General features: G+C 43.6%; 1 protein-coding gene across 1 annotated transcript in view; it reads right to left on the bottom strand.

Moving 5' to 3' along the window:
- LOC122804310 (galactocerebrosidase-like) overlaps positions 1-16,078 on the bottom strand; it is a 553,356-nt gene that overhangs the window by 139,610 nt on the left and 397,668 nt on the right. The window contains exon 14 of the mRNA XM_044074101.1: positions 14,535-14,715. Coding sequence (XP_043930036.1) covers positions 14,535-14,715 — 181 coding nt within the window. The remainder of the gene's footprint in view (positions 1-14,534; positions 14,716-16,078) is intronic.

The following is a 16,078-nucleotide window of genomic DNA, read 5'->3' as shown; positions in this document are numbered from 1 at the left end:
TGGTGTACCCCAGACAAGTAAGAACCCTTTGTACAAAGGCCAGATGATTCAAAAGTATGTCCTGGCTTTCTGCCTGAATTAGACAATCATCCAGGTATGGGTATATTTGAATATTTCTTTGCCTGCAAAATGCAATAACTGGAGCTAGGCACTTTGTGAATACCCTGGGCGCAGTAGATAAGCCAAAGGGCAGTGCAGGGAACTGATAGTGCGTGTAGCCTGCTTTGAAGCGTAGGTATCTTCAGCAAGATTCCCTGATTGGAATGCGCAGGTATGCTTCTTTTAAATCTAGTGCTGCCAACCAGGCAACTTTGCCTAGCATAGGAAGTAATTGGTGAAGAGTCAGCATCTTGAATTTTGGAATCTCTAAAAAGGTGTTTAGAGTAGAGAGGTCCAGGATAGGATGCAATGAATTGTATTTTCTGAGTACCAAGAAAAGTCTCGAGTAGAAACCTTGTCCCTTTTCCTCTTCTGGTACCAGTTGAATAGCCCCCCCCATGCCTAAGAGAGAAAGTTTTTTGTCCTCTGCCCACTGATTTGGGGGTAGATCTGGCCAACCGTTTGGGGTTGGTAATGTGTGGAAGTGAAATCTGTATCCCTGGGACACTATATTTAAAACCCATTTGTCCTGGGTAAGGAGTTCCTAGTTCTTTGCATGAAGAGCAATCTTTCCCCCAAAGGGGCAGTCGGTTGATAAGTGCTTGGAATTTTTAAAAGGAAGTCATTGAGACAGTTTACCACAGGGGGAGTCTTATTACTCCCAGATTTGGAAGTGGAGGCCCCCCACTGCTTAGTCCTGTGTGTGTCCCCTGGGACTGAAACCTGGGGTTTTTGCTGTGCCTGGGTTTGGCTTGAGAAGACCTGGAAGGGACTAGAAAGGACCAATTCTTAGAGGGCCAGTGTCTACTAAATCTAGGAGGCTGAACTTGTAAGAAATCTTTAACAGTTTGCATAGATTTAGCTTTATCTTCCATCTTTTTAAGAACTTCCTCAGCCTTGTTGCCAAACAGGCGGTCCTGATTTAAGGGAGCATCCAACAATTTAGCTTTAACATGATCAGGCAAAGATTGCTCCTTAAGCCAAGCATGCCTTCTGAGCACAGACCCAGTAACAGCAGCCCTGCAAGAGGCCTTAAAGAATCAAAACCACATCGCAAAGTATGCTTTCCAACTTGTTCAGCAGAATGCATTAAATCCTGTAATTCTTTATTTTCCACACAGTCTAGAATCATCATAATTTTCTGTTTAAGCAACCCAATAGCATGTTGCTGATACTTTAACATATGCAACTGGCAGTTTAAAGCCCTAATGGCCAAGGTTTGCAGTAAACCTTCTTACCCCATCTATCCAGCGCCCTGGAATCTCTATTAGAAGGGGTAGGATTTTTAGCAGCAGAAGCCTTAATGCCCTTGGGCCCCTGTGAAATAGTCTTTGGATCTACAATAGGATTTTTGAAAAGGAACTTGTGGGACTCGGGGACCCTGTAGTATCTGTCAGGTTTTCTGGGAGCAGGAGGCAGCGAATCAGGGGCCAAACTAGATTCCGAGAAAGCATCATCAAAAATGTCTAGTACAGGCGGAATAGCTAAAGGCCTATGCTGTGGTAGGAGAAGGAAATCCCTAAGCCTCTTTTTTGAATCAGAAAAATCTTGGCTTTCCGAGTGGAAATGCTCCCTTAGAGAATGTAATGTTTCCCCAAAAGAAAAATCCTCAGGAGGGGAAGCAGAGGGAATGGAGTCCTCTGCATCAGAATCCTCATAAGTAGGTAAGGACAAATCCAATCATAAGAGTCAGAAAAAACAGAATCCTGATCAGAAGATTCATAATCAACCTCAGTCCTAGGCCTCTTAGAAGGGGGGGGGGGGGTTGGCTACCCCTGATTAGAGTTATTAGAGCTTCAGCCATTCTTATCATTTGTTTTTAGGCACAGAGGCCTGAGCATGTGGCCTGGGCGTTGTTTTTTTAGACATGGATCGAGATTTCGGCCTAAGTAATGAAGGAGGCGTCGATTTAATATGCAAGTCCATAAGCCTGAATACACCCTCAGAAGCTGGTGCCTGCACAGCGGCTCTGGACCCATCCAAGGTAGAGACATCTGCGGGTTCCATAGTTGAAGCATCTCAATGCATACCGGCCTGCGAATCAGAAGTAGCGGGTATCAGGAGCTGCGAAAGCACCTCACTGAGTACCGGCGAACTGGTGACTGGCTTAGGAGAAGCATCATTGGCAGTTTTGGACCTCGGCGGCCTGTCTCTGTCTTTATCTTTGTGTTTTTTCGGAATCCCGGTAGTCGGATGGCTAACCAACGACATTTCTGGATAATTAAACTGAGAACCAAAATATTTAGAGGCAAAAATATACAGATGACGGATAGTGCACTGATTAAATAAAGCACAAAACAGACAGCAAGGTACGTCATGGTCCGGGCCTAGCCAAGGAATACAGTAAGAATGAAAATCTTTATGAGGTATTTGCTTTCCACAAGTAATGCAATTATTAACTTTTACTGACATCAGTAAGGAGCAAGAAAAAGTTTCCCCAACAATGTACTTAGCTTTAGCTGAAGACTTTGGTTCTGAAACACGAAAACGAAAATTTCAGGAGTCGGTCGACCAGCACTTGCGAACTGCTTCTGCTTCGGGCACCGCACAGCAAGAAAGACTGATGTAATGGCGTCAGCTGCATGTTATATACCCCTGACAACCTGACGTCATGGAAGAAGGGACAGCAACCTACATAGGACCCAAGACTGAGGGCAACCTGCAAGCAGATTACCCAAATGTAATGACTGCAACAGTGAAACACCAAGAACATCTGGTCAGATTTCCTGAAGGGCTTAGTCCTATCAAGATAGAATCTAAGCTGTCTGTGCACTTCCAAGGAGTGCAGGATCCTTCCCACTTTATTTTGAGGATAGGGAAGAAAGTTGGCAAATGGATAGACTGGTTGAGAGCCACACTGGACAACACTTTAGGCATAAAGGAAGAGTTAGTCCTGAGGGAAACCCTGCCAGCATGGAATGAAGGGTTCCACAGCCATAAGTGCTTGTAGCTCAGACACTCTTCTCGCTGAAATGATGGCGGTTTTCCAAGAGAGGAATTTTAACTCTGCTGATGCTGCAGGCTCAAAGGGGGGGGGGGTAGCGTGAGCTTTTCCAGTACAAAGTTAAGGTCCCAAGCAGGGGTGGGTCTCCTAGGTGGCCTTAAGTTGTTTGTCCCTCTCAGGAACTGTTTGATAAGAGGGTGAGAGAAGAGAGGTGGCTCAGTGTTGTAATAAGCCGAAATGGCAGAGGCATGGATCTTAAAGGAAGAGGAGGATAGGCCTTTGTGGAGCAGATCTGCTAAGTAATCCAGGATTAGAGGCAGGGAGGGCAGAGTTGTGTCCTCTCTTTTAGAGTGAATCCAGGAGCAGTACCTTTTCCACTTATCAGCATAGGATTTCCTTGTACTGGGTCTTCTGGCTTCAAGAATTACGTCCAGCACCTGCTTGCTTAGGCTGGTTACTGGGGAAGAGTTCAAAGAACAGGCTGCAAGGCTTAGGGTTTGCAGTTGTGGATGCAAGATCTATCTCCCCTGCTGAGAGAGCAGGGTTGGGTTCTGGTGTAGGTGACAGGCTGCGCAGGAGTGGGTACCAGTGCTGGCGTGGCCAGTCCGGGGCAATCAGAATTGTCCTTGGTCTGTCCTGTCTTATCTTGAGCAAAACTCTTGAGAGAAGGGGCAGGGAGGAAAGGCAAAGATTGAGATATTTACCCACTGGAAGGATAGGGCATCCACATTCCAGGCTTTGCTTTGATGTGTCCTGGTGCAGAATCTGCTGAGCTGGTGATTGCAGGGGGAGGCAAAGAGATCCACCTCTGGGGTCCCCCACTTCTGAAACAGAAGGCTGAAGGTGCTGGGCACTAGTTGCCACTCGTGTGGGTCTAGGAGATTACTGCTCAAGTCGTCTGCCAGTGAGTTTTGTTTGCCTGGCAGGAACTGAGCTTGCAGATGGACCTGCATGTCCAAGGCAGTGTTCCACAGGGCCATGGCTACCCTGCAGAGTGAGTAAGAGTGGGTTCCCCCCTGCTTGTTGATGTACCACATAACTGTGGTGTTGTCTGTTTTTAACAGCAGGTGCCCTGGTGAGAGTAGAGATCTGAAAGCTGTCACAGCATGCTGCACAGCTAGCATCTCTTTTTGGTTGATGTGCAGATGAATTTGACTTGGGTTCCAGTGGCCCTGAATGCAACTGCCATTCATGTGTGCCCCCCCAGGCATAGTCTGATTCATCTGTGGTTAAGGTCTGGGTGGCGTGGGGTTGAGTAAAGGGCAGTTCCTTGTTGTGGTTGCATGCTGCTGCCCACCAAAGAAACTCTGCCCTTAGACAGGGTATTATAGGAATGACAGTTTCCAGGTCCTGAGAATGTTGGCACCAAAGACTTAAGTACCACTGAAGTTTCCTCATATGCAGTCTGGCATATGGAATTAGTAGAATGCATGAGGCCATGAACCAAGGATTTTTCTTACGGATAGCTGGGTTCTGGTGGCCATTTGAGTAGAACAGTCTGACAGAAAGGCTTGTTTTTCTGGAGTGAGGAATGCCATCTGGGATGCTGTGTCCAAGCTTGCTCCCAGGAATACAATTTTTTGGCTGGGGACTAGTTTTGATTTCTTTTGATTGATGGTGTACCACAGGGAGGTTAGAAGGTTTTTTACAAATGTCAGGTGCTGCAATAGCATTTTCTGACTGTTTGCCTGAATCAGGCAGTCGTCCAAGTACGGGTACATTTGAATATTTCTCTGTCTGCAGTAAGCAATGGCTGGAGCCAGGCATTTTGTGAATACTTGTTTTTTGTGCTTCTGCCCACTGGTTTGGAGGAAGGTCTGGGAACCCTTTTGGGGTTGGCAGTGAGTAGAAGTAAAATTTGTACCCCTGGGATACAATGTTGAGGACCCATCGGTCTTTGGTGATGGAAATAGTACAGCTGTGTTTATTTGTGTCTTTCGGCTTTTCCCGGTTAGGGGTCGCCACAGCGTAACTCCGGTCCGCTAATGATTGGCAGTAGATTTTTATTTGCAGAGTTAGTACAGTTGTGTACCTACCATAAATGTAGATGTTCGAGTGTATTCACTGTTGCAGTCATTACACTTGGGCTATCCTGCTGGCAGGCTACCCGCAGTCGGCCCGAATTCCAAAGTCCTGGTCCGGCGTTGGTTGCTGTCGCCACTTCCCTGACATCAGTGCGCCAGGGGTATATAAAAGATGCAGCCGACCCCATTTTCTTCAGTTTTTCTTGCCCCAGATGTCAGGTGCCCCCAAAAAGGTAGGCTGAAAAAATTCTGATCATAAAAAGCATGCACATAACCTTCATCTACAAGCAAATACACCACATAGGTTGTATAGAATAGAGAAGTACAGATAAGTCCCAGCAATAAAAGGGGGATGGTTGGAGGGTAACCTGGACTGCAACAGTGAATACACTCGAACATCTACATTTATGGTAGGTACACATCTGTACTATGTCCATCGTGTTTCACTGTTGCAGTCATTACACTTGGGTTGAATCCCAAAGCTGAGGTTGGGTGGCTAGGCTTAAATAGAATTAGGAGTGGCTATGAGGCCCTGCAGAATTGCTGTGGCAAAGCCTGCTCTGGATTTAGAGTAAAGAGGTAAGTGGTAGTGCTTGGTAAAAGTGTGCACTGAACTCAACTTACAGCCTCCAAAATTTCCTTGGTTGGTACTCCTCTAAGAAAGGCTGCTGATGTGGCTGCTGCCCTGTTAGAATGTGGCCTAATATTCTTAGGCACTGATTTGCCATGCTGTGCATAGCAGAAACAAATGCAGTGTCCTATCCATTTTGAAATAGTCTGCTTTGAAATTGCCTTTCCCTGTGATCCTGCAGCATATGACACAAAAAGTTGCTCAGTCTTTCTGAAAGCTTTAGTTTTGTCCAAGTTGAAGAGTAGCTGCCTGTGTATGCCCAGAGTGCAGAAGTCTCTCCCCTTTATTCTGGGGATTTGGGTAAAAAGTTGGCAAATGAATGGTTTGGTTAAGGGCCACACTGGATACTACCTTTGGCATAAATGTTGGGTTTGTCCTTAGAAAAACCCTGTCCGGATAGAAAATGATAAAAGGTTCCACTGCCATTAATGCCTGTAACTCTGAGACTATTCTTGCTGAAGTTATTGCTAGGAGCAGAGCAGTTTTCCATAACAATTTAGTCTCAGCTGTATTGGCTGGCTCAAAAGGAGGCAGTGTGAGCTTTTCCAAGCCAAAGTTGAGGTCCCATGTAGGTATCAGTGCTCTCCTTGGGGGTCTTATGTTTTTGGCCCCTCTGAGGTACTGTCTTAGCAGTGGATGTGAAAAAATAGGAGGTTCCGTATTGTTGTTGTGTCTTTCGGCTTTTCCCGGTTAGGAGTCGCCACAGCAGAATTCCGGTCCGCTAATGATTGGCAGTAGATTTTTACATGCCGAGTTGCCAGCTCTGACGCACAACCTTCAACGAAGGTACGCCCATTCATGCAGGTCTCCATGCAGAAGACGCTCTAGCTGAGAATCGAACCGGACAGCGTCTTACTATGAGGCGACAATGCTAATGCAGCACCACCACCGTATTGTAATGAGCTGAAATGGCAGAGGCATGGATCTTAATTAACGAGAAGGATAGGCCTTTGTCCAGCATCTCAGTTAGGTATTGTAAAATCTGAGGAATATTTGGTACAAGCGTGTCAATTCCTTGTGCCTGGTTCCAAGCACAGAATCTCTTCAATTTTTCTGCATAAGATTTTCTGGTGCTGGGCCTCCTGGCCTCCAAAATAACATCCATAACTGCTTTAGAAAGAGGTGTGTTCTGAAAGTTTACATTATCCGCCATGCAGCCAGATTTAGGGTTCTGAGTTGGTTGTGTAGTATCTGATTGTTTTGTTGTGTCAGCAAATGAGGAATTTGAGGCAATGTCCAGGCTGGGCCTTGAGACAAGCTCTTTAGGATTGGGTACCAGTGCTGGCGTGGCCAGTTTGGGGCAACCAAGATCATTTTTGGCTTCTCTTGTTTGACCTTTAGGAGTACTTTGGGGAGGAGAGGCAGAGGAGGGAAGGCATATACTGTAAGGGCTTTCCAGCTGAAAGAAAGGGCGTCCACTTTCCATGCTTGTTTGTGATAAGTCCGAGTGCAGAATCTCTGTAGCTGGTAAGTTGTGAGGGGAGGCAAATAGATCTAAGTGTGGGCATCCCCATTTCCCTGTTATCATGCTGAAGATTTGTGGATCTAGTTTCCACTCCTGAGGATCCATGAGGTTTCTGCTTAGTTCGTCTGCCAAAGTATTTGTTTTTCCTGGCAGGAATTGTGCTTACAGGTGTACTTGATAAGTCAATGCTGTGTTCCACAAAGTCATGGCTTGTCTGCAGAGGGGGGTAAGAATGTGTATTTCCTTGCTTATGTACCACATGACTGTAGTACTGTCCGTCTTTATCAGCCGTTGTCCTGGATGAAGTAGGTCCTTGAAGGCGGTCAGGGAATTCTGTACAGCTAGCATCTCTTTTTGATTGATATGAAGATGCATTTGGCTTGTGGGCCATGTGCCCTGAATACATTTTCCTGCCATGTGTGCCCCCCAGGCATAATCTGATGCATCTGTTAGTGTCTGCCTGGCTGTGGGTAAAGTGAATGGCTGTCCCTTGTTGTGGTGACAGGCCTGTGCCCACCATCGAAACTCCTGTTGCAGGCAGGGAATGAGAGTAATTAATGTTTCCAGGCTGTGGCAATGTTGAGTCCAAACACTTTTTAGATACCATTGTAGTTTCCTCATATGCAGTCTTGCATATGGAATTAGTAGAATGCAGGATGCCATGTAGCCCAGAGCCTGCAGAATTTTTCTTGCAGATAACTGGGTCTTTGTTGCCATGTTTTTGAAGTAAGAAGTCAGTTGCCTTTCTTTGTCTGGCGTGAGATAAGCCATCTGGGCAGTTGTATTTAAGCTTGCACCCAGGAATATTATCTCTTGAGAGGGTACTAGTTTTGATTTCTTTTCATTTACTGTGTACCCTAGGCAAATTAATAATCTTTTTACGAATGCCAGATGCTTTAGTAAAATGTCTTTGGTCTCTGCTTGAATAAGGCAGTCGTCCAAGTAGGGATATATTTGATTTCCTCTTTGTCTGCAAAAAGCAATTACTGGTGCCACGCATTTTGTGAAGACTCTGGGCACAGTAGATAAGCCAAAGGGCAGTGCAGAGAATTGGTAGTGCATTGAGCTAGCTATGAATCTGAGGTATCTTCTGCATGATTGTCTGATTGGTACATACAGGTATGCCTCTTTGAGGTCCAAAGTTACAAGCCAAGCCTTCGTGCCCAACATGGGCAGAAGCTGCTGCAGAGTCAACCTTTTGAATTTTGGAACGTCCAGAAAAGTATTTAGAATAGACAGGTCCAGAATTGGTCTTCAGGCTTTGTCCTTTCTTGGTACTAAGAAAAGTTTTGAGTAAAATCCTTGTCCCTGCTCTTGTTGTGGCACTGGCTGAATAGCCCTCATGTCCATGAGAGATTAGATTTGCTTTTGTGCCTCTGCCCAGTGATTGTGTGTCAGGTCTGGCATACCTTTTGCCTTTGGAAGGGTGTGAAAGTGGAACCTGTAGCCCCGAGAGACTATATTTAAGACCCATTTGTCCTGGGTGATCTTGTGCCAATTTTGTGAAAAAAATGCTAGCTTTCCCCTTAAGGGTGCTGCCAAAAGATAAGTGCTTGGCATTGGCAGAGGGAGGTCATTGGGACTGTTTCCTATAAGGCTGTGATTTGTCTTCTCCGCTTTTGGAGGTAGAAGCACCCCACTGTTTGGGCCTGTATGAGCCCTGGGGCTGTTGCCTGCCTCTAGGGCGTCTGAATCTGCCTCTTTGTGCCCTGTCTGACACTGGAAAGGACCAATCTTAGAAGGCCAGTTCCTGCTAAATCTGGGTGGCTGTACCTGTAAGAAATCCTTTACTGTCTGCATAGATTTAGCTTTATCCTCTATTTTCTTCAACACCTCTTCTGCCTTAACACCAAAGAAATGATCATGCTGTAATGGAGCATCCAATAATTTTGCCTTAACATGATCAGGCAGATTCTGTTCCTTTAACCAAGCATGCCTTCTAATAACAGAACCTGTAACAGCGGCCCTGCACGAGGCTTCCAGTGAATCATAACCACATTGCAAAGTATGTTTTCCCACTTGTTCAGCTGCATGCAATAAATCCTGCAAATCTTTGTTCTCAGCACATTCAGAATTTGTCAACATTTTTTGTTAACAAAGACATTAAGTATTGCTGATATTTAAGCATATGAAACTGACAATTTAAAGCCCTTCCAGCCAAGGTAGCAGAAGTGTAGACTTTTTTCCCCCATCTGTCCAGAGCCCTAGAATCTCTATCGGAGGGGACAGGGTTTTTAGCAGTAGCAGCCTTCACCCCTTTGGGACCCTGTGACAGTTTCTGGGTCAGCAGCAGGGGTTTTATATAGAAATTTATGGGAATCTGCAGCCCTGTAGTATCTGTCCGGCTTAACAGGTGCAGGAGGTAAAGAGTCTGGAGACAGGCTGGACTCTGAAAATACATCATCTACTATGTCTAAAAGAGGAGGAATTGCAAGAGGTCTGTGTTGAGGTGATAAAAGAAAATCTCTAAGCCTTTTCTTAGAATCTGAATAATCCTGGCTCTCCCAGTGGAAATGCTCCCTCACAGTATGCAGGGTTTCCCCAAAAGAGTAATCCTCAGGAGGGGAGGCTGAAGGAATAGAATCTTCGGCATCAGAATCCTCATAGAGAGGAATACAATATCGCTGTTCTGAAGAGGAATCAGAGAAAATAGAAACCTGATCTGAGGAATCATATTCAGTATCTTGCCTAGGCAATCAGGAGGGGGATGGGAACCCCTGATCAAAGTAATTAGGTCTTCGGCCATTTTGAGCATCTGTTTCTTAGGCATAGAAGTCTGTCCTGGAGAATGCTGTACTTCTTTCCTTGTCTTTAATACTGTTTTAGACTTTGTCTTGGATGCTGAAGTAGGTTTGATATAAAGTTGTGTAGGTCTGAAGACACCCTCAGAAGCCGATGCCTGCTCAGCGGCTCCGGCCCCATCTGAGGGATTAGTTTCTGAAGGGCCAATACCTTGAGTATCCAGAGGCCTAGTTGTCGCCACGTTGGAGTCAGAAGTGGCCTGCGTCTCTGAGGTAGCGGGAGTCAGGGGCTGCGAAAGCGCCTCACTGAGCACCAGAGAACCGGCGACTGGCCTAGAAGAGGCTTCGTCGGTTTTGGACCTCGGATGCCAGTCCTTTTCTTTATCCTTGCAATTATGAATTCTGGTCATCGGTTGTTCCGACGGCATTATATGGTTAAACCTTCGGCCAAAGTAATGAAAAGCAAAATCGTACCTACGCTTTATTGTGCGTTGGTTAAATCTAGCACAAAACTGACAACTAGCAACGTCGTGGTCAGGGCCTAGGCAATGAATACAGTAAGAATGAAATTCCTTATGAGGCATTTGCTTCCCACAAGAAATACAACTGTTAACTTTTTCTGACATTGGTCTGGAGCAAGAAAAAAAGTTTCCCCAACGGGGTACTTAGCTTTATTGAAGACTTCGGATCTGAAATTCAATTTCGGAAATCTCAAGAGACGGCCGACCGGCACTTGCGAACTGCTTTTGCTTCAGGCACCACGCGGCAAGAAAGACTGAAGAAAATGGCATCGGCTGCATCTTTTATACCCCTGGCGCACTGACGTCAGGGAAGAGGCGACAGCAACTGACTCCGGACCAGGACTTTGAAATTCGGGTCGACTGCAGGTAGCCTGCCAGCAGGATAGCCCAAGTGTAATGACTGCAACAGTGAAACACAATGAACATCCAGTTTTTTGCATGAAGGGCAGGTTTTCCTCCTAGGGACACAAGCAGTTAGGCAGAGGTGGGGAGTGGAGTTGAAAAGTCAGTGGGAATTCTTTCCGTAAGGGGGTGGTTTAGCACTCCCTGCTTTAGAGGTGGAGGCACACCATTGCTTAGATCTCTGCATACCCTGAGACTGTAGTCTAGGCGGTCCGTTTCCCCTGGGTCTAGTTTGAGATGGCCTTGAGGGGGCTGGAAAGGACCAATGCTTCGAGGGCCAATGCCTACTGAATCTAGGAGGCTGTACTTCCAAGAATTCTTTGACTGTCTACATAGATTTAGCTTTCTCTTCATCTTTTTAAGAACCTCTTCTGCTTTGGTGCCAAACAGCTTGTCTTTGTTCAAAGGAGCATCTAATAACTTTGATTTGACATGGTTTGGCAAGGTCTGCTCCTTAAGCCAAGCATGCCTTCTCAGTGCAGACCCAGTGACTGCTGCCCTGCAAGATGCTTCTAGGGCATCAAAGCCACACTGCAATGTATGCTTGCTGACCTGGTTTGCGGAATGCATCAGCTCATACAATTCTTTATTTTCTGCACAGTCTGTAAAGGTAGCTATTTTTTGTTTAATAATATGTTGTTGGTATTTCAGCATGTAAAACTGACAACTGAAGGCCCTAAAGGTGAGAGTTGCAGAGGTACATACTTTCTTACCCCATCTGTCCAGAGCTCTAGAAACCCTGACTGAAGGGGTGGGATTCTTAGCTGTGGTTGCTTTGATACCTTTAGGTCCCTCGGAGATGACCTCTGGATCAGCAGTAGGATATTTGAAAAGGAATTTGTGAGAGTCTGACACTCTGTAGTACCTGTCCGGTTTCCTAGCAGCAGGAGGTAAAGTATCAGGAGTTAAATTGGATTCCATAAAGACATCATCCACAACATTCAGAACTGGGGGTATTGCTAAAGGCCTACGTTGTGGCAAATCTAGAAATTCTCTGAGTCTCTTTTTGGACTGAGGATAGTCTTGGCATTCCCAGTAGAAATGCTCTCTTAAAAGTATGCAAGGTTTCACCAAAAGAAAAATCCTCTGGAGGAGAAGCCGAGGGAATGGAGTCCTCTGCATCTGAATCCTCATAAGCAGATAAGGGTAAGTCTTCATAATCAGATACCTCAGAGTCGTCGGACTCTTGGTCTGTTGAAGGGAAGGCTGACTTCCTCTAATCAGCACAATAAGGTCTTCTGCCATTTTAAGCATTTGATGTTGTGGAAAGGGAGCATGTGCATGCACTTTGGTAGTCAGTTTTTTAGGTGTAGCACATACTCTTGGCCTTAGAAATTCGGTAGTTTTAGACAGAACTGAAGACGCGAAACAAGTAGTCGGTTTGTGTCGAGCATCGGTAGTGAGAAGAACTTTTTCAGAAATCGGTGCCTGCTCAGCAGCTCCGGACCCATCCAAAGTCCAAAGTAGTGACATCAGCAGGTTCTGTAGTTGAAGAGTCTAGCGGCATACCGGACTCTGAAGTGTCTCGGTAGAGGCTTGCAAATCCATTGAAGCAGGCATAAGGGCCTGCAAAAGCACCTCACTGAGTACCGGCGGACTGGCAACTAGCTTAACAGAAGTGTCGTCGGCAGCTTTGGACCTGTGCGGTCTGTCTCTGTCTTTATCTTTACGTTTTTTCAGAAGATCGGTAGTCGGATGGTTTACCGAAGCCATTTCGGAATACGGAGCTAGAAAACGAAAGTATTTAGCAACAAAAAATGAAAACTCTGGTAGTGGCCGACTGGCACTCGTGCGAACTTGCTTCTACTTGCTGCCTGTTATACCCGACGACCTGACGTCAGTCCTGGAGCGACAGCAACAGACGCAGAAATACTAAGTCTCTGGTATTCGGGCCAACTGAGGGCTACCTGCAGGCAGATAATCCAAGTGTGATAACTGCAACAGTGAAACACGAAGAACATCTTGAGTTCCCTGTCTTGGACTCTTGACAGCTTGTAGGCCTGCGAGATTCTTGTACATCTACAAGTTAAAATCAAGCCTGTCACAACTGCAGCAGGTGGTAACATTGTTCTTCTAGCTGAAGCTAAAGAATTTCTTACTGGTACCCTGCTGATCAACTGCATGTCCACTTGGCAGCAGTGCACTTTGGTAAATATGGAAATGATAGCAAAAAAATAAGTCAAAGTAGTAATCATAAGAATAACAATTCAATTTAGGTGCAGAGTTTTGTACGAACATTACAAGAATGACATGTGGGAAACACCACATTACTAATGCTGATGTCAGTCAAATGATGGTCCCCTGGAAGATGTTAACTAGAAAAAAGCCAGATAAGACACTAAAACAGTGTGGAGTCTTAATCAAAATCCCTCATTTGGGAGGACAGATACTTCAAAAGATGCAATCTATTTTCCACTACAGTCACCGGTGTTTGGAAAGTGGATCTGGAAATTGTTAATGCATAGAAAGAAATTAAAATTTCAAACAAAAATTCAGTGAGGTAAAGAATATCTGGAGAATTTTTAAAGTGGCAGTCAGATCATGGAAAATCACCTTCCCATCATGCAACTAGGGATACCACCTGTCCCACTTTGCGAGGGACAGTCCCTCTTTCGGCAGTTGTGTCCTGCAAAAAAACTGTAAAAATGGCAAATGTCCTGAGATTTTAGGACAAAATTATTTTCTATATTTTATGTAATATTTGCATAAAACAGTTACTCTGTATCTGAAACACATAAATGTTATAAGAAACAGAATAAACAACTAAAATGCTACAAGAATAAGCTTTTATTTAGGCAAAAAAGTGAAGTTCTGTCCTTTGTACTGGCCGTGGGTAAGTTTCAGCATGCCAAACCTGACATTTGTACCAAAAATGTCCCACTTTGGGCATTTGGCAACCCTATGCAACACAAAATCAATCTGAAAAAAGGCAAGGCAAATAAATCTGCAATTTATTGCCCACTAGTCAACTGATAATAATCAGGTGTGGACTGCAGGACCTGCTATTGAAGATGTTTAAGGAATTCAGGTTTCTGAGGCTGGAATACGAGTAGTTGCACAAACTCAGACCTTGGTAGTAATTAACGTCCATAGCAATGGGAAAGCAAGTTGTGCATAAAGAAGTTTAAAAACCATCTGACTTTGTGTGCAAACATTTTTTTAATTCCACTAAGAGCTAATGACATACTTGAAGGATGCATCCTTATAGCGGATCTGTCTTCAGTGAAAACAAATGTTTCACTTGCAAGATTTTTAGTAAGTGAGGATGGGTATACGAAAAAAATTAAGAAGCACCAAACTGTCCCTCCTGAAGAAAACTGAAACCAAAACAATGGATTGTGAAACTGTGATGCTAATACATGTAACAAAAATCAACAGTAAACCCAGAAGGCAAAATGACAAAAGAGCCTTGAAAAAAGAAGGAAATAAAACATGTTTTTCCAACTCCTGGATTTCACTGTTTGGGGTTCTTGGAAATCAGTATGACACTCATTCAGCTTTCAACATCCGACTCCATTCATCATAAATCACTCAGTCCACCATCAACAGCATTAGACATTTACCCATTTGTCACCACTTATCAACTTGCTTCATTTTCCCAGCATGCCATAACTGTTTATAAATTCCAAGACAGCATAAGCACAAAGATTCTCAAAGCAGGTAATGACACACAGTTTTCACTAGTCAAACAAAGCAGAATGCCATACCACATAAAATCTCCAATGACACTGACGGTCTGGTCAGCATCCTCAGCCCAAGTAACTGGACGTTGGGTAATCACCTGGCGCAGAGTGAAGACATGGTCACCTGGATCAGATACATTTTGGTAGTATTCAAAGACTCCTGTCTGGTCAGCAAAATTGGGTGCCTCACTAAAGGGTGGGTTAGCTGCAAAGAAAATGCAAATATTTAAAAAAAAAAAAACAGCTAGACTCGAGGCAAAGTTGTGCATCTAACTAGGTCTGTGACTGGCAAGTCAGCCAGAACGGCAGCCAGGAAGCTAACATAATTAAACAACAGAATTAGCTCTTAAAATATGTGTGTGAAACATTTTCCAGTATTAAACTCAAGACAAGGTGACCCAAACATGTTAGTTTCTATGTCTAGCAAACTGTACTGCAAATTCAAAGGCCTCATTGCTGCATTTCTTTTTCTCAAAAACATTTTTATTTTGTTTTCATTATAAACATAAGCAAATGTACATATAACAAATACAATAAAGCAATAACAAAACTATTTACAATATTTACATTCATCCATGATAAACGATCATTTTATCCATAAGAAGTTATCAGTATTTGTTGAAAAGGTTTTCCAGTTTTTGCCATGCTATTTTTTATGAGTAATATTATGCGTTTTATAACAAATGATTTGCAGTTCTTTTTTACAAACAACTTTTGCTAAATTAATAAATTCTTTAAACATCAAATCTTGTTTACTTTTCCAGTTCCAAGTAATAACTTTTCTGGCAAATGCAAGAACTGACCAGAGTAACTGAATCTGAGATTTAGGTATCACATTAGGTATAGGAACATTGAATAAGATTAGTGAGTTAGAAATATGACAGTTATAAGACCATAAAACATTTACAAAATATCTGAAATCTTTCCAGTAGTGAACATTTCTACATTCAATGAACATGTGAACCCAGTTGGCCTGTAGTAATTCATCACATTTCCAACATTTACTTTCACTGCTGAGTACAATATTTATTTTATGTGGAGTATAGAAACTCCTATTCATAAATTTGCATGTATACAATCTCCAGTATAATAAAGAAGAGGTACCATATGTAGATGTCAATGACAGTTTTTTTGGATTCATCAGATATTTGTTCTCCATTAATCTTTACACAGTAATTCTAAAAATCTGAGTCAAACTTTAGACCGTCTTTTCTTAGTATCTTATAGATAGGTGAGATACTTAATTTTTGATCATCTGTCTTTTCAAGACACCTAATAAAAAGCTGGATTAAATTAGGTATAGATTCAGTCTCTAGGTTGATTGATACTCTCATTTTGTTTTCTATAAACTGCTATAATGAGTGTATAAACAGCCAACTGTCTGGACTATTATCAAAACTACATAAGAGAGTTTAGTGGTTTAATACTTTTATTTTCAATAAGCTGATGCCAGAATATCAAGTTATTTTCCTTTAATTTTTGCATCGCATTGATGTTGAAAGAATCTAGGCAATCAGGGGAGAATGCTATAGGAAATATAAGAAATAGGAATTTTTTAATGTTGTAAT

The sequence above is a fragment of the Protopterus annectens genome, chromosome 6.part0 (genome assembly GCF_019279795.1).
Source record: "Protopterus annectens isolate FY-2018-M chromosome 6.part0, PAN1.0, whole genome shotgun sequence".
NCBI lineage: Eukaryota > Metazoa > Chordata > Ceratodontiformes > Protopteridae > Protopterus > Protopterus annectens.
This window is presented reverse-complemented; position numbering and strand designations above follow the sequence as displayed.